The 19,175-nt window shown below is 45.8% G+C and overlaps 1 protein-coding gene, 1 long non-coding RNA gene and 1 other non-coding gene across 3 annotated transcripts; 2 read left to right on the top strand and 1 right to left on the bottom strand.

Moving 5' to 3' along the window:
• Positions 1 to 949: 949 nt before the first annotated feature.
• LOC142478283 (uncharacterized) lies at positions 950 to 3,690 on the top strand. Its single transcript, XM_075582434.1, has 2 exons — positions 950 to 1,178; positions 2,368 to 3,690. The coding sequence occupies exons 1-2, from the start codon at positions 1,148 to 1,150 to the stop codon at positions 3,390 to 3,392; spliced, it is 1,056 nt and encodes a 351-aa protein (XP_075438549.1). The 5' UTR covers positions 950 to 1,147; the 3' UTR covers positions 3,393 to 3,690.
• Positions 3,691 to 8,875: 5,185 nt separating this feature from the next.
• On the top strand, positions 8,876 to 17,235 carry LOC142478282 (uncharacterized). Its single transcript, XR_012793045.1, has 3 exons — positions 8,876 to 9,177; positions 15,634 to 15,691; positions 16,296 to 17,235. It is a non-coding gene; the product is annotated as an uncharacterized LOC142478282 (long non-coding RNA).
• On the bottom strand, positions 12,860 to 12,978 carry LOC142478284 (5S ribosomal RNA). The gene has a single exon (XR_012793046.1). It is a non-coding gene; the product is annotated as a 5S ribosomal RNA (ribosomal RNA).
• Positions 17,236 to 19,175: the final 1,940 nt, after the last annotated feature.

The following is a 19,175-nucleotide window of genomic DNA, read 5'->3' as shown; positions in this document are numbered from 1 at the left end:
TCTTTATCCACTTTGTCTCCTCTGTTTACCAAACACTAGATTCACTAAAGCGCAATAGCCTCAGTTGCACTTTAACAGCCACTCAAGTAAATGGCAATGAGCATGTGATCACAGCAGCTCTTTGCACCTCTCCCCTCACTCCTGTCTTCTCCTCACAGCCTTGTTCAGCACCATTGCTGCCCGTATGTCGCCTTACACGGCCTGTTCAAACAATGTTCAGACAAATAGGGCTGAGGAGACAATAGGAAAAAGGATGGATGTAAGACTTCATGTGAGCTCTCACCTATTTATTCTCCTGCTTTAATAGTATGATGCCCTCCTTCTCTAAATCAGAGACACCAAGGTCATGCCTGCCTTCCTCAGAGGTGTGCTTGGCATGATGCATTTTCATACTGACTTCTTTTAAGCTTTAAACAGCATTTCTGTATTTGATCATATATGTTCATGACCCTGCACTTGAGCATAATGTTACACTTTTCTTACAGGGGCTGGTTCCACTTTTTTAGTTTTCTTATTCAAGCCCAAACCGACATTGTTACCTCATTAGACTGTGGCTCAAGGCTTTTTCTATAGTCCAGTTTCCAAATCAGTCCAGGGCCTGTTATACGCTCAGGTTGCTAATGGAACACATTCCTGCTACATCACCTTGTTACATCAACCCCACTTTCTGTTTCTGCTTAGTTCCACCGGAAGAAAACTCACGTTTGTGTCACTTGTCATCGTGTCGGGGACTTTTTAATTACAACAGTGATTTTTTAAGTAATAAGATAGTCACTAGTGTGGCCTGTGGCTCCCATTCCTTTCAAACTGTGGTACATACAGGTGAGCCATCGTATATACATTGCTCTCCACTAACTTCTGTTCACCTCAAAAACTGTAGAGAAGAAAGAAAAGACAAGTCACATTATTAACAACTTATAACTTTTTTCAGCTCTTCCTTTATAAAATAGACATTACTTTGAGACCTCACTAACTGTCCCAATTTTAGGTTTGTAAATTGTGTGAGAAACGAGGAAGAACAGAACCTTGTCGCGTTGCAGAACCACAGGAAAATCAACTACAGAACCTGCACAGACCTTCCCCCACACACTGAACTCCTGGTCTGGTTTGGAGATGAATATGGGAAAGAGCTTGTTATCAAGTGGGCATGCTGTGGAAAAGTAACGCGCCAGCACCAGGTAATCAGGAATATGTGTGTTATGTGGTTTTTACATCTCTATTGTCTTATTACTGATGTTAAACTGCAAATATTGATAGATCTGCATACACCATAGCGGGTCAACTAGAACTTAATATCACTAAACCTGACTTGAGTCAAAGGGCCGGATACATCAAGCTGCGGTAACCAAAAATGCTGTATTACCGCCCATATAAAAGTGCCTTAGTTTTATCGTTCAATGAATCAGCGTTGCAGCGCCAAAAAAAAAATCACATTTTATTGGACCCGTTAAAATCACCGGATCTGATATAAACCAGGCATAATACCTTATTTTCAATTAAAACTGCCATGCATCAAGTTTAGATATTTATATATCACCTACTCCAGGCTGGCGTTAGCCCTGTCTTTCCTATGTATATAATGGCCAATATTTCTGCCCATTATATACATATTTAAAACCATTATATACATAGGCAGAATAAAAGAGAGGAAGGAGCACCTCAGTGAGTAAAGACACTGACTCTGACATGTAAAAATAGCAGTGCTATACAAGAACAAACTACTATTATTATTATTATTATTATTATTATTAGCTAAACCAACATTGAATAGATGATAAAATATCTATTAAAATACATTACAGTACATATTAACCCCTAACTAGTCTATCGGTTTCCATGACTAGCTGACCACAAAGGGGATAATATAAACATTACATTATACTACCTCCCACCCTTTGCCACCTTAGTGGCTAGTAAAGCATGGTTAGTTCTTGGTTTGTCCCACAGGCATAAACAAAACTCTACGGCTCGGATACATCAAATTCTGTTAAAGTGACGTTAATATCGCACCCGGGTAAATAATAAATTAACTGGTGTTATTACCGCAATTTTTTAATATGTTTAAAACTGAAACTATCAACTTACTATCTATCAAATGATTTGAAAAGATTTCTGCCACTTTCATTGGTCTTTTGCAGCTAGTGCGATTTCCTTTTAAATCGTTAAATATTATGATCCACTTTAAATGAATGATACGCTACATCTACTCTCCCGACCCTAATGCTGCACATGTTGTGCTAAACCCTTCATTTTTACAATGTACATCTACAGTTTACTTTCATCCTGAACTTTTTGTGCCAACTTACCTCTCCTGCATGGCCTTTTGTAAGACAGTTTGTGTAACAGTGACTTTTTTGTCTCGTCTAGTACAAAGCCAAGCACCAATAATCCACCCATGTCAACACTGCAAGGTTGCTTTTAGCAGTCGGGATTACCTCCTCAAACATCTGAAGTTCAAACACCCAAATGAGTATATGGAAAAGATGAGGACAGAAAAATCTTGCAACATTCCAATAAATATGACAGAAAATGCATCTTTCAACCAGTCAAGGCAATTAATAAACAATGTAACTGCTTCTCATTCAAAAATATATATATTAGCAGCTGCCACAGGAAAAGATCTTGGAGTAAGTGGGAAGAGTCTGACTTGGTTATCAGACCAGAACGCACAGAAGAGAACACCGACCGGGGACCGAAAGCATGTATGTGGGGAATGTGGGAAGGGATTTAATCAGTTATCCAATCTGAACACACATAAGAGGACACACACAGGGGAGAGACCGCATGTATGTGGGGAATGTGGGACGGGGTTTAGTGTGTCATACAGTCTGAACAGACACATGAGGACACACACAGGGGAGAGACCGCATGTATGTGGGGAATGTGGGAAGGGATTTAGTCAGTCATCCAGCCTGAACACACACAAGAGAACACACACAGGGGAGAGACCGCATGTATGTGGGGAATGTGGGAAGGGATTTAGTGACTTATCCAGCCTGGACAAACACAAGAGGACACACACAGGCGAGAGACCGAATGTATGTGGGGAATGTGGGAAGGGATTTAGTCTGTTATCCAGCCTGAACACACACAAGAGGACACACACAGGGGAGAAACCGCATGTATGTGGGGAATGTGGGAAGGAATTTAGTCATTTATCCCACCTTAACAATCACAAGAGAACACATACAGGGGAGAAACCGCATGTATGTGGGGAATGTGGGAAGGGATTTAGTCAGTCATCCAGCCTGAACACACACAAGAGGACACACACAGGGGAGAAACCGCATGTATGTGGGGAATGTGGGAAGGGATTTAGTCAGTCATCCAACCTGAACACACACATGGTAAGACACATGGGAGAGACCGCATGTATGTGGGAAGGGATTTAGTCGGTTATCCAGCTTGAACAATCTTCTCTAAAGCCAGGCATGTTTAGGGATAACCAGTGACTAAGACGCTCACATATAAGTGCACATGTGTATCTTTGTTACGCTAAATTACAATGAAAAGTGACTTTAGTTTATGGTGCATAAAACAAGCATTTTAAAAGTATGAAAAGTTATGACTTTTTAGATGCTGGTTATTTGTATCATTCTTATTGTAGTTTTATTTAAAGATAAATGTTGTTCTTATGAATGGTTTATATTTCCATGCTGTTGGTTCTAATAAAATGTGCGTTTCCCATTATGCTGAAGCTGTCTGTAGCCTCACTTAGCTTTGAATTGGAATAGTTTCGCCGTGACCAATTGGCCGTCGGCATTAGGCGCAGACGGACCCTCCACTACCAACCGCTTCTAATATAAGTTTTATTACTGTTTTTGGGTATGGTGTTAATTTAAAGGGGTTTAGGGTAAGGGCTTAAGTTATGGGGTTTTGGAGGGCTTTGGATATAAGTGTTTTAGGGTAGGGGGTTTAGGCACTTACCATAGTGGCGAGGTGGCTAGAGGTGGGATAAGTCGCGACCAAATGTCCTGTGAATACTGAGGTGGAGGACAGGGACACAGACTGACATCCCCAGTGAGGGACATTAATGCAGCCGCATATACATACCGTATGTCATGTTCCTTTAATATCTCTAGAGCAGCAAGGGCTGACCATCTATTTCACAGGTTACACGTTGAAATGAAAATGCACCTGAGGGGGTTAAGTGTCCCATTATTAATGACATATCCCTTTGCAGTAATGATGTAACAAGTGGTTCCACCTCACACAGGGACCTTTCCCACAGATGGTTACACTTTTACACCTCTATGGCAGAGATTCCTGTTACACATGCGCTGGCGTTACCTCCACACACGCACATTGCCAGGCTGAGGGAGGTGTTCATATGGGAATCTGTATTTGTAACTAACCCAGAATGAAAAGCATTTAGCTGAGGGTGGTGGGTGTAGGAGTTTGAGCTAGCTGGGAATGTGTGTTATTTACGTTTTCTGATCATAAACTGATGGAACGCTGGGAAAGTGCTCTCAATACGTGCTCATTTCAGCTGTTTTACATCTTGTTTGCCAGCAATGAAGATATGCTTGTCGAGACTGCATCACATATTGAGACCTTACAGAAAGATATGGAGATTATGGATAAGGCTGGGGCCATAGAGGGTTGAGCTGAGCCGCGCTGACGCTGAGGCTCGCCTGCTGAAATCTGCGCGATTTCATGCCCATGCAGGCGAGCCAGCGGGTGCGATCGGAGGCGGGGGGGGGACTGAGGGAGGTGGGGCAGTGACGTCGCTGTTCCAATCGCCCGCGACGCGTCAACGTCACGGCGCCGTGACGTTGACGCAGCTCTGCGCTGATTAGATGTTTTCAGCCGACAGCGCGCTGAAAAACAGCTTGGCTGTCGGCTGAAAACTCCAGCGCCTCAGCACGCCTGCGGACGCTCACGTGAGCCCCCTCTCAAGGCATCCTCAATGAGGATGCAGGGGCTCAGCGCTGAGCGTCCGCACGGCTCAGCGCGGCCTGTCCTTCTATGGACTCGGCCTAAGAGTGCACTTGATAAAATGGAAGCAGAACTTGATAAATATGAGACAAATAAAAACAATGAAAAAGAACACGTTTTCACGTGACTTATCTGACTATAAATTTGACATTTTTTATAATTGGCGTCATTCCAAATAAAACATAAAAAACAGAGGAAACAGAAAGAAGGCATCTCAATATCATCGGAAGCCACTACATCTAAATGGATTCCTCTAACTGTGATATGACTAAAATAAAGACTCTAAATATGACAGAGCTACATCTTCTTTTTTTTATCCCAGGGAGCCACGACAGCGCTTGGGGTGGTGGAAGAAAAAAGACTTAAGGGACAGAGATCAGTATGGTTACAAGGGTCAGAAGGGTCAATCAAAGCCACTGAAATGAATCCGTTGACCATTGTGAATCTGTCTGATATTGCATTGACCCCTATACAAATATAAGCACTGCAGCATGGTTTATCTTTTGCTCCAACTCATAAGTGTGAAACTTGAGTGGATAAAAGATGTCCAGCTTTTTTGTAGGAAACTCCTACTCCACAAGCATTACTTGAAATCAGCTTCAGAGATGGAAAGTGTGGCCCTAAATGCTTTGACATCTACACCATTTTCCATTTTATCTTCTCATACAGAACAGGAGCAAGATAATATAACTCCTGATAAGCTAAAGCCTGTGGCTCATATTAAACCTCTCTCAACTTTCCCACCCCTCTCCCCCCATTCAAGCATGCTCTCAAGTTGAAGTTTTTTCTAACATGGTGACTGGTGCAATTTCGAGACTTTCTGACTCAATGGGACCCAGTAACATCTCTATGTCTGGATGGACAGCTATCAAGGAACTAAAATCTATGACGTCTATTGAAATAAAGCCCTCTGATAAAGGGGGCAATATTGTGCTGTGGCTCAAACTGTCTTATGAAAAAGATGCTTTTAAGCAGTTACATGATGCCCAGTGCTATAGGGAATTACCAGGAGACCCTACTCTAAAGTTTAAAAGTGAACTTGACATTATTGTATGTGAGGCACTTACACAGGGTATTATTACAAAATGACAGCATGATGGCCTTATTACAAAGTTCCCAGTAATTCCCACACTAAACCTGTTGCCTAGAATTCATAAAAACCTCTCCCACCCCCCAGGGCGTCCTACTGTTTCGGGCATAGGGGGGGTTGTGCGAGCCCATTAGCCGTTTCCTTAATGCTTTTCTTCATTTGTTCGTTGAGACTTTACCGTCTTACCTTCGAGATAGCATGGATATTCTATCCCGGCTGGATAACATCACTGTGGACAATCAAACCATACTTGTCACATGTGATGTAGTAACACTCTATACATGTATCCGCGCATGAGGATGGTATTTTTGCCTCAAGATTCTTTTTATCCATGCAAAATCTCAGTACAATGTTGACAGACACTTTAATACAAGTTTTGGATTTTGTTTTAAAACATAACTATTTTGTTTTCAAAAATTCTTATTATTTATAGATCAGGGGAACGGCAATGGGTGCTACATGCACACCCTCCTACGCAAATCTATTCCTGGGATGGTGGGAGCATGAAGAGGTTTTCGGTGGCAAATTGTGAGTTCACATCACATGTACTGTTGTGGTTGAGGTACATCGATGACATCTTCATACTATGGCAGGGCACTGCCCAATTACTCAGCCAGTTCATTGATGTCCTCAACCACAACAGTATCAATATAAAACTTACTTTTCAATCAAGTAACACTAATGTCAAGTTATGGATTTGAGCATCTATAGGCCAAGATGGACATGTCATGACGGATATCTGGACATAATGACTTCATTGGCTTTGCCATGTTTCCGTGAAACTAACTATCTTTACTGTTATGTTTCTTGTTTCTGCCTATTTTCTGTTAATTAGTATTCAATATTTTTCCAGTGCACTCTTTTTCCTTTCTCTATACATCTTATCTTAGTCTTTTTAATATTTGCTTTAAGAATAAATATATCTTTCTAAATTTTCACTTATTTTTCCTCTATTATTTGTATGTTTTAGTACTCGTACTTATTTGTCTCTTTTTAGTTGCAGATAGTTGCAGTCCATTAGTCACTTTGTGCTGGTTAAGGCATGTACGGTCCAGCCTTATCCTGATTGGATTTGACGCAACACGTGATCTATGGCGCGAAATCGGAAGCACTTTAAAAAGTGCTTAACTGCTCTCCACAGATCATACTCCCGGAAGAAGCCTCACGGCGATACGGCCATCGAAGTTCATGCAAGCAACTGCATCTCCGTTATTCTCATTGGTTTTCTGCCACTGCTCTGTTCTGCTGATCTCTTCTGGCTGTTCTGCGCTTGGTCCGAAGGCGGAGGGAAGCGGGGGTTTCTTATTGCAAGATGTACATATCCGTTATGGACTCTCCTCTCTTCCATGTGACGAACCGTCGCCATGCAAGTATCAAGCATTATACCTAGCAACAGAGATTTTTGTTTTCAGTTTAAATGCCTGTCCCCCGGACTGTAGATATTACCATCTCTTTCGTTGTATTCCAGGGGGAGCATGGAGGGAAATAGAACAAAAAAGAGACAAAAACAATCTAAGTGTAGACAGTTATATCAAAGGTGCAAAATTAGATATCTTGTCTTGGCTCGTATGTTGTGCCTACTTACAAGATGTAAGTTGTATACAAGCGATTTAGACACACAATGGTCTCTGCTAGGGATGTTGTTCTCCACTCTATGAAGCAGTCTCCAGTAATCAGCTCAGCAACCAAGTGTATGTGAAGAAAAATGATACCATAGTGCAGACCAATATAATGTTAAAACTAAACTTTATGATATTTAAAATTGAACACTTACAATAAAATTGATTATAATAAGCTTTGTTCACAATATTAGTGAGGAGAGAAGAGTGTGTTAGCTTCCGGCTCACCCGCCTCTTCTGATGGAACTTGATGTAATCAGCCTCTCTCTGTGACCTGATGTCGCTGGCGGTGGACTGTGTACCCAGGCTGTGTCCTCCCGTGGGTTGTTAGACTCCCCTTCTGCTGTTGCAGCTTGGAGCTGCCTCTCGGGTGGGCGATCCCGCCTCTCTCACTGCCGATACGTCACTTCCGCTTTGTTCCGTCACGTCACTTCCGGGCGCGGCTGATGGAATTTCTGAATGGCGATCACGCCTCTCTCCTCTCTCCTGACAGGACGGCTCCCACTCTACGCGTTTCGCCAGAAAAGGGTGTGTGGCTTCCTCAGGAGTGTACCGCCCCTTACACTCGGATGTCTTATATATCCTCCCCAATTGGTGATTAATTGTAAACATATATGTGAATCACTTGAAAAACATATGGTCTGCATCGGTTGTCACTACTGCCTAACTATATATGGTGGAGCACTTATTCTGAGAAATAAATTCTCTGACTGGTTCTTATAATTTAACCTCTTAGTATCTCTGTGGTAAATAAGGATGTATGATCCTGGTACTATTCATAATAAAAGGATGATCTATACATAGAAGGAGATCAAATGGATTTAGTTTATGTCCTTCAATGGGACTAATTAGGTGGAGAATTATGTTATTCCATAAGTCAAGTTAGATGAAAACCAACTTGATCATATTATTACAGGGGATAAATTTGCCACAAAAAATGTGATTGGATTGTAAAGAGCAATAGGGAGTCAAGGGAAATAAATGGGAAAAGGGAATAATTCATAAATTGAATCCCAAGGGCCTTACGGGAGCAACAAATGTATTAAAAAATAAAAAATAAAAATGAATAGGAATAATTATGTAAAAAATGTAAAAAATATATATAAAAAATATATATATAAAAAATTCCTTTATGAAAAATTATTTTATAAAAAAATTGGGAGCTCCGTCATATATAAATACATACACTAGCATTTCATGTTATACATAGATTTCTAAGAGTGGTTGGTGGTATATTCCATATACAAATTCGCATAATTGATGGGAAATACATGACCCTTTTATATAATGTTAATATTCACAGTGCAGAATTAAATTACCTTATATTATACAACACTTGATTTAATAAACATATACAAAGTCTTTATATAGATACAGAAAAAAATTTCTTATGTGTATACCTGGAGGGACTAGGCTGGAGTGACAACAGTGACATAAACATTTTCTATTTGAATAACAGATAATCATTGCGTGCTGTGGGAGATAAAAAGAAGGAAGAGACAACAGGGGATGGAGGAAGCAAAAAGATCAGTTAGTATCAACTTTTGATTGTAGACCACATTTAGTTACAAAAATGGTGCCAATTCTATCTCCATGTTCAGGCCCCTGGGGGAGAGGGTCCGCAATCTGTGAATCCAAAAAGTCTCCCTCTTAACGAGTTCCCGATTGCGATCTCCCCCCCGCCAGTGGCCCGCAACATGTTCTATGGGCATGTATTTCAGACCTGCGGTGTCCCCCTGGTGCTTTTCCATGAAGTGTTTGGAAAGACTGTGTGTTAAAAGAGATCTTTTAATGCTACTCAGATGTTCTATGATTCTAGTTCGTATTTGTCTCTCAGTCTTCCCCACATACTGCAGTTTGCATGGGCACTCCAGGAGGTACACCACATGGTCTGACCTACAAGTCAAACTAGATTGTATTGTAAATTTCTCCCCTGTAGTGTTGATATTACCATCTCTTGCATTGTGGGGTTATCATTATCAGGCAACTGGTGTTAATCTTTGAGTTATACCTGTACATGTAGTTTTTGCTGCTGACTTTTACCGGGGATCACACCCAATATGAATCTTTTGTGATATGTTCATCATCTGTACCTTGGACACTATACAAGCATTCTTATGCCACACATGTTTTTGAGAGCATTATACTCTCTCCAATCATTGATATTATCTACCATGGGACTTATTGCTGTTGATTCAATTCAGACCTGGAATTTTTAGGTGTTTTTTTTCTACTTCTATCTTTACTATCTTTTGTCATATAGGCTTATTGGATGATTATATTTCCATGTCACATGTGTTTACCATATCTATATCTATATTTTTGAAACCATTGTATGTCCGTGTCTAGGGGCAATCTGATTGGTCCATCAGTCTGTCACTCAGCCTCCGGCCAATCAGATTGCTCCCTTGGCCCGCCCGCCCCCGCACACCTCATTGGTCACACTCACCAGCCTCTGACACCGCTACCCACGGGCATCGCCGCATGCTCTTCGGTGCCACCGCCTCACCTCTCCCCCCTGACAGCAAACACCAGCCTCCCCGGCGCCCACAGCAACACTACCCACGAGCAGAGGCGCACGCTCCTCGGCACTGCCGCCTCACCTGCAGGAGGGACCCCACACATGCCTTCTGCAGCTCTCCGTGCAGCTCCCCCCCCCCCTCTATCCCTCCACATGCCCTCTGTGCTCTCCGTGCAGCTCCCACCGCCTCTCTCCCTCCACATGCCCTCTGTGCTCTCCGTGCAGCTCCCCTCCCCCTCTCTCCCACCACATGCCCTCTGTGCTCTCCGTCCGGCTCCCTTCCGATCCACGCCCCTCCCTAGCAGATGACTTGAGCTGGGGTGCGACTCCCCTGGGCTGCAGGAGGAAGCTGCTGCTGGCTGTATGCTGTAAGGTAAGCAGCTCCCCCCCACACACACATTCTCTCCTCTCAGGCCTCATCCCTCCGTCCGTCCCTCCTCTGACACACACACACACACACACACGTAGACACACACACATGTAGACACACACACATACACACACATGTAGACACACACACACACATGTAGACACACACATACACACACATGTAGACACACACACACATGTAGACACACACACATCTCAACACACACACACACATCTCGACACACACACACATGTAGACACACACATGTAGACACACACACACACACCACATGTAGACACACACACACGCACCACATGTAGACACACACACGTAGACAAACACACACGTAGACACACACACACGTATACACACACACACACTGACTGATGCACACACACACACACTGACTGACGCACACACACACACACACTGACTGACTGACGCACACATACACTGACTGGCTGACACACACTGCCTGACACGCACACACACTGACTGCCGCACACACACACGTAGACACGCACACACATGTAGACACACATACACACATATGTAGACACACACACACACACACACTGACTGACGCACGCACACACACACACACACACTGACTGACTGACGCACACATACACTGACTGGCTGACACACACTGTCTGACGCGCACACACACTGACTGCCGCACACACACACACACTGACTGACACACACACACACACTGACTGACTGACGCACACATACACTGACTGGCTGACACACACTGCCTGACACGCACACACACTGACTGCCGCACACACACAGACACACACTCTGACTGACGCGCACGCACACAGACTGACGTGCACAAACACTCACTGCCTGACGCACACACACACCCGGACACGCGCACACACAAACACACACATCGACTGCCGCGCACAAACACACACACACACACTGACATTCACACGCACACACACGCACACACTGACACGCGCACACACACACACTGACTGATGCACGCACACACACACTGAATGATGCGCGAGCGCACACACACACACACACTGACTGACGCGCGCGCACACACACACTGACTGACGCACACACGCACACACACACACACACACTGACTGACGCACACATACACTGACTGGCTGACACACACTGCCTGACACGCACACACACTGACTGCCGCACACACACACACACACGTAGACACGCACACATGTAGACACACACATACACACATATGTAGACACACACACACACACTGACTAACGCACACACACACACACACACACACACACACTGACTGACGCACACATACACTGCCTGGCTGACACACACTGCCTGACACGCACACACACTGACTGCCGCACACACACACACACACACACACACCGACTGATGCACACACACACACACACGTAGACACGCACACACATGTAGACACACACATACACACATATGTAGACACACACACACACACACACACTGACTGACGCGCGCACACACACTGACTGACGCGCGCGCACACTGACTGACACGCGTACACTGACTGACGCGCGCACGCACACACACACTGACTGATGCGCACACACACAGTGACTGATGCGCGCACACACACACACACTGACTGATGCGCACACACACACACACACACACTGACTGACGCACACACACACACACACTGACTGACTGATGCACACACACACACACACACACACTGACTGACTACCGCGAGCACACACACACACTGACTGACTGCCGCGGGCACACACACACTGACTGACGCGCATACGCACGCACACACTTACTGAGGCACGCACACACTGACTGTGTGTGTGTGCGTCAGTCTGTGTGTCTGTGTGTGTGTGTGTGTGTGTTTTTGTTTGTGCGTCAGACTGACTGACACACGCACACACACACACACACACACACACACACACACACACACACACACACACACAGAGACTGACTGACGCGCACACAATGACTGACGCACACACACACACACTGCATGAAGCTGTAAGGGGGGGGAACGGAGCTGTAAAGGATGGAGGGAGGGACTGGATTGATGTGAACGGGGGACAAACAGAGAGGGGGGAGACAGGGGAAGAGAGAGAGGGGGGAGGAGAGAGAGAGGAGCGGGAACATTACATCCCGGGCAACGCCGGGTCTCTCAGCTAGTACCAAATAATATATCATTAATAACCATTAGAAATGGAACAGGGAATGGAAAAAGGGGAAGGGGGTGAAGGAAAACGGGGAGGGGAAAGAGAAATATGGAGAGGAAGGAATAACAATAAAATACATGTTATAGGGGATAAAATAATATTTTTAGCCTACAGCACCTGGTATTCCCAGGCGGTCTCCCATCCAAGTACTAACCAGGCCCAACCCTGCTTAGCTTCTGAGATCAGACAAGATCAGGCACATTCAGGGTGGTGTGGCCGTAGGAAAACTATATACCAAATAAAATATCATTAATAACCATTAGAATAATCATAGACTGGAGAAAGCAGAATCAGAGACAGAAAAAACCTCAGGACCGATGGGGGCCACAACGCCCCAAAAACGTACAAAAAACCTTTGTGTCAAAGTATGTGTAATCATAGGCATAGACTTAATGTGAATACAAAATATAGGGGGATGTGGGGAATGGGGAGGGAAGGAAGTGGGGAATGGACTGGGCGCTCCCGAATGATAAACCAGTAATGTTGTTAAGAATACAACTTAAGTACACAAATGTATCTAACACCAATAGTGAAAAAATAAAAGTGTAAAATGAGCAGCTCAACTTCCTCAGATGGGACAGTTCCAGATCCCAGAATGGTGGACTTGTGTTGCTTGCAGATGAGGAGGAGCGCAGGAAAGTGTGGTCATATATGTAAGAAAAAAATAACATATATAGTGCAGATTGTAATATACTGCATGAATGGAATGAATCTATAAAATAGAACTCACAAAAGTCGCAGATAATGTCACATGTCAGAGATCCTTCTCTCTCTGACTGGAGCCCTTTAGACAGTAATTGCCGGGATATCCCTCAGTGCACGGGTATGTAAGAATAAAGAAAAGCCACAATAGTGCATACTATTCCAACTTGGTATAATTCAAACAATTAACAAGAGTATAACACACTCACATTTGCCATGTTAAAATCAGGTGGGGGAGAGAACCGTCGATCGTTCTTTAATGCAGGTGCAGGCAGCTTCACAGCGTCTTGGAATCTCTTGCTGTGATTTCCACATACGTCACAGCCGTCGCGTCACTTCCGCTATCGCGTCACGGCTAAGGGCGGAAGTTCCCAATGGACGAGACCTCTGCCTGAATTGTGCCAGTCTTTCCGAACAGGTTCCCTCACTGCAAACTCTATGCGTTTCGCCAGATGCTTCGTCAGGACACTTTGCTCCTGCCCGGCCACCGTCTGCCCCCGCCTCCAGTCTCAGCACTTCCAGCCCTCCGCCATCGTGCCGCCCTCACGCTGCCAGCTCTCCACCGCAAAAATGGTAATACCGGACACGTGTCCGGTATTACCTCCGATTTTATACCGGACAGGCATCGGTATTACCGGCCTGTCCGGTTCAAAACCGGACACCTGGCAACCCTAGTTGTAGTTCCACTGGAGAACAAAACGGCATATTGAATTGTAGAGGGTATGAAGTTTGCTAAGGTGGATTTGGGGTGCCGAGCCGTATACTATGTCCCCATAGTTTATCATTTGCATTAGCATCTGCTGTGCGATACACCTTATGATCAGCAGACGTAGGGAGGATTTGTTCCTATAAAGAACACCTATTTTGGTATAGGTTTTGGATGTCGGGGTATCAATGTGCATCCCAAATTTTAAACGGGAGTCAGACCATATACCCAAATATGGTATTAGCTAGGATGGTATTAGCATTGGTTCTTATCTAGCCTTGGCCCCAAATACCATTTGTTACCAGTCTTGTTAATGTTTAAAAACAGTTTGCTTCCTTTCTTCCCCTGTCCCTCACCCCTCTTCTTCCCCTGTCCCTCGCCCCCTTCCTCCTCTCTTCCTCTGTCCTTCGCCCCCCCCCCTCGCGCCGCCTGCCTGCGGAGCTCCCGGCAGCGGAGTTCGCATACTTCTGCCGAGAGCCCCGGCCAGGACTTGCTAATGCTCCCCTTCCTTCCTGGTGACGTTATCTCCGGGCGACGTCCTCTCCAGCTGACGTCATCTCCGGCCGCCACGTCGCCGTCCTATGACGTGACTCGGCTCCTTCCCTCCGATTGATCCCAGCTCTCTGCCTCGCCCCGCCTCTTCTTTTGCAGCTCCGTCGCTCCTCCCGTCCACCTCTGCTCCAGACGCCTCTGCAGCGCTTTCACGCCCTTTCTCCCTTCTCCATCTTGACGCGCACTTTTCTCCTGCTTCTTCTCCTGCAGGTTCCCGCTCCTGATCTCTTGCATGGTCGCCATCTTTCCCCTTCACCTCCATCACCAGGGTATGGCCTTGACCCCGCTGCCTACTACAGCGTCCGCTGTGGCGGACGCTGCACGGACGAGAGCCCTCCCCTCAATGGCGCTGGGCCCGCTGCGAGGGGGGGCCGCAGCGCTGGGGCGACAGCTGCTCCTGCTCTAAATAGAATTGAGAGCAGGACTCACGTCGAGCGATACGGCACGCCTCCCGGCGCTTCAGCCAATGATGGCGAACCTGCCGGGTGACGTCATGGCCACGCCCCCATCACTCCCCCGCCACGCCCCCCCCCCCCCCCCCCCCGCCCCCCCCCCTGCCCCCGGTCTCTCTTCCTGCATTGAGCTGCAGACCAGGTAATCGGCTGCACGCACCGCCAATCTCGCGGGCGCGCGTTGCAGCGGAGATACCGGGGCCTTAGCCTAAGTCCAGCTGGGGCAATTTATAACATTTTCTAGTTAAACGCACAACTTCTTAACCTTGCAATTTAAACACTTATGTCCTTGCAAACTTTGTGAACTTGATTAATTTTATTTGAACATCAACTTTGCCAGTCTTATATAACTTCAGCAGTGCCCCTTTAAGAGCCACATTTGTTTATTAAAATGTTGCTTTTGGACTTCATGATGACTGACATGTTCTTCTTCTTTCAGTCTTTGCCTTTCTCTTTTCTTCTTGCAGCAGCACTGGACACTCTTTTCCAGACTGTCTCCATGGATGGATGTTGCTCCTCAGCCTGGTAAGCCACCTTTTCCTTTATACCAAATTTCAGCAGGAATTCCGTCCCTTCACTGATGTGCCTTAGTGTGTGGGCTTTTCCCTCCTTCACTACCAACAGTCCAAAAGGGAAGACCCACCGATATCTAATCCCTTTGTCCCTCAGTATCTTCGTTAGTGGCTGGAGGGATCTCCGTTTATTTAATGTAGTGGGGGAAATGTCCTGATAAATGGACATCTGGATGCCCTCAAACTTGATGTTGGGATCTACCTGAGAGGTAGGAATGAAACCAGTGTAGCCCTGGGTAGTTTTGGGGCTATAGTTCTTTCTCCTCCTGTGCAATAATCCCTGGTAAGGGCAGGTTGCCAGGAGTTATCATGGGTTTTCCCCACACACATCTATGCTGTGCAGTAAGGCAATGAAGATAGTGTCATCAGGTCCAATTACAGTGACACACGGGTGGTGCCTATTGGAGTTACTTATTGCATAGCATTTCCTGAATTTAGCAGTTCCTCTCCACCCTGAGAGAGGATAGTCGGTCCCCCGCAAGCTGCCAGGGCTCTGGCAAGCTTTGTGGCCCTTCCTCTGGGAGTGGTGTGGGAGACAATTCCTTTTACTCCACCAGGTAGTAAGAGAAGAGCAAGGGACAGCTTCTAGGGCCCTGACTAGGAGTGGTGTCCAGGGACTTCCTTCGGGTGACAACCCAGTGAGCGGCTAAGTGACCGGGCTGCATGGTGGGCAGTCTGCCAGTGGAGGAGGAAATAAAGTATATCTTTGCTAAAGAACCCTTTTCGCCTGAGCCTGGAGTCATTCAGGGAGGAGTTGCACAAAGAGGTTCTCCTTCAGAGATTCCTCCCTACTACGCTGGGATCTGTTGGAGATGGAGGCGCTGTACCAAGAGTGAGTATGGGGGGGGGGGAGAGGTGGAACAGGGTTACACCAGTTTAAAGCATGCTTCCCTATTCCAGAGCACTGGAGTTTGTTAAGCAAGATAACGGTATCAAAAGTCTTTACAAAATCTAGGAATATTGCACCAGTACGTTTTCCCTGTTCCATTCCACACTGGATTTCATTGCAAACTTTTAGCAGGGTAGTTACCGTCGAGTGTTTGGGGCGAAAGCTAGATTGGAATTGGCTAGGGAAATTTGTCTGAGTATTGTAATCCCTTAAGTGGAGAGGGAGTGGCTCAGTGAGTAAAAGACACTGAGTGGCACCGAGAGTTTGAAGTAGGGGAGCCTGGTTCAATTCCCAGTGTCGGCTCCTTGTGACCTTGGGCAAGTCACTTTATCTCCCTGTGCCTCAGGCACCAAAAACATAGATTGTAAGCTCCACGGGGCAGGGTCCTGTGCCTGCAAAATGTCTCTGTAAAGCGCTACGTAAAACTAGCAGCGCTATAAAAAAAATACAAATTGGGAGTGAGCACATTTCCATGACTTTGGATAGTATTGGGATTAGAGAGATTGCCCTGTAGTTTGAGACAGTGTTTTTGTGCCCACTTTTGAAGATAGGGACAACTCTGGCAGTTTTCCAGGTTTTAGGGATATGACCTGCAGGCAGAATACAATTGACTAGGGAAGCAATCGGTTTGGAAAAGAAATTAAATGATAAAATCAGGACAATCTGCATTTCAAAGACAAAACCAGCAGCCTGTGCTGCCCCAGCCCTCTTTGAGACACAGAGAGAACAGGTATATATTTATATACATAGTGATGAACTGAAGCAGCTTTACTGAGATATATTAAGGACCAGGAGGAGTATACACAGCTACATGCAGCAGAAACGATCTTTTCCTTACACAGTGCCTGGGAAATGTAACTGTCTCGTTTTTAATCTGCACAGTATGTGACACGTGATCCGTTTTGAAGTTTAAAAACTACAACTCCCATGATCCCCTTAGTGTGAGCATGCGCAGTAGGACACAGAGCTGTGACCTGGATGTAGTCAGTGTCTCCACTTCCGGGAAAGTGAATCTGAGACTGCAGCAGAGAGGAGAGGTCAGAGCACAGCTCGCCTGCGAGAGGTAGGAAACAGCATAAATACCTATCTTATCTTATAATATATAAAATCGAAAGGTTGGTGCTAGCTGCGGTGAATCTGATTGGTCCTCAGCCTCTGGCCAATCAGATTGGTGGCTCTGATGTCACCCAACTGCCACTCTCCACACACACTCACAGTCTCTCACACACACACACACACACACACACTCACACTCTCACACACTCTCACACTCTCACACTCTCACACTCACTCTCTCTCTTTCTCTCTCTCTCTCTCTCTCTCTCTCTCTCAAACACTCACTCTCTGTCCTCTCCGTCCCCATCACACTTACCTCCCTCCCTGGCGCTCACTCACCTCCCTCCCCGGGACGCACTCACCTCCCTCCCCGGCACTCACTCACCTCCCTCCCCGGCGCTCGCGCACCTCCCTCCCTGGCGCTCACTCATCTCCCTCCCCGGCGCTCACTTCCCTCCCCGGCGCTCACTTCCCTCCCTCCCCGGCGGGGGGACAGGCAGTGGGCAGGCAGCCTGCAGCTGCCTCGCGGCGCCGAGTGCCTAAGATGGCGGCGCCTGGAAGGAGAGGTGACATAGTAATCAAAACAAAGTTAATGTAAGTGATGTGTATATATACACATTAGGACAGGATAAAACATGCATATAAGTACACCCTAATAAAAATGGAATAACCAAGAGATTCAAATGAATTTGTACAAGATAATAAATCATAATGGTAGATCATATGTAAATGAACTGGAAAAGAGTCTCCCGTAGATCAACAAGAACTAAGAGTAGAGAACATTAGGGGGGCCAGGTTAGAGGTGAAGGAGACTCTCCCCTCTGACAAAGGAGGGATCACCATGCATCAGCACCAGGACCCAGAGCCCAACCGTATAGTCACATACCTCAGAGTACAGAGCAATAGAGTAGGACCAGCACCAGACCATATCGAGGATAATACAGAGATAGTGTTAATGACACATACACCGCACAGGGGGCAGGTGCCTGGGCAAAATTGACTACAAATAGCAGCCCATATTGCGATCCTTGTTCATGCCCCATGGAGTCATGGTACCGAGAGTTCTAATCCATCTGGATTCCTTCTTAAACAGTGATTTCTGCAGATTGCCGCCACGTTGGCCCATTCTCATCCCATCGATAATCTGGTACCTCAATTGACTCACGTTGTGGCCAGCCTGTGTGAAATGATGTGCTACCGGAGCATCCGGGTCACATCTGCGTATGGCCGCTTTGTGCTGTCCAATCCTATCCTTTATTCTCTGGGTGGTCTCCCCACATAACCCATGCCACACAGACATTTAATGAGATATGACGTTTTTTGACAGACACCCAGGGAAAGGATGCCAATTATAGATCTACTTAAGATTATTCTGCAAGAAAACTTTTTTCTATTTGAAGATGGTTTTTATGTTCAGATACAGGGAACGGCCATGGGCTCCAATGTTAAATAACATTTTATTATTTTGGCTTTTATTGGTACCCGTCCTCCT

This window comes from Ascaphus truei, unplaced genomic scaffold (assembly GCF_040206685.1).
Source record: "Ascaphus truei isolate aAscTru1 unplaced genomic scaffold, aAscTru1.hap1 HAP1_SCAFFOLD_2355, whole genome shotgun sequence".
Lineage (NCBI taxonomy): Eukaryota > Metazoa > Chordata > Amphibia > Anura > Ascaphidae > Ascaphus > Ascaphus truei.
This window is presented reverse-complemented; position numbering and strand designations above follow the sequence as displayed.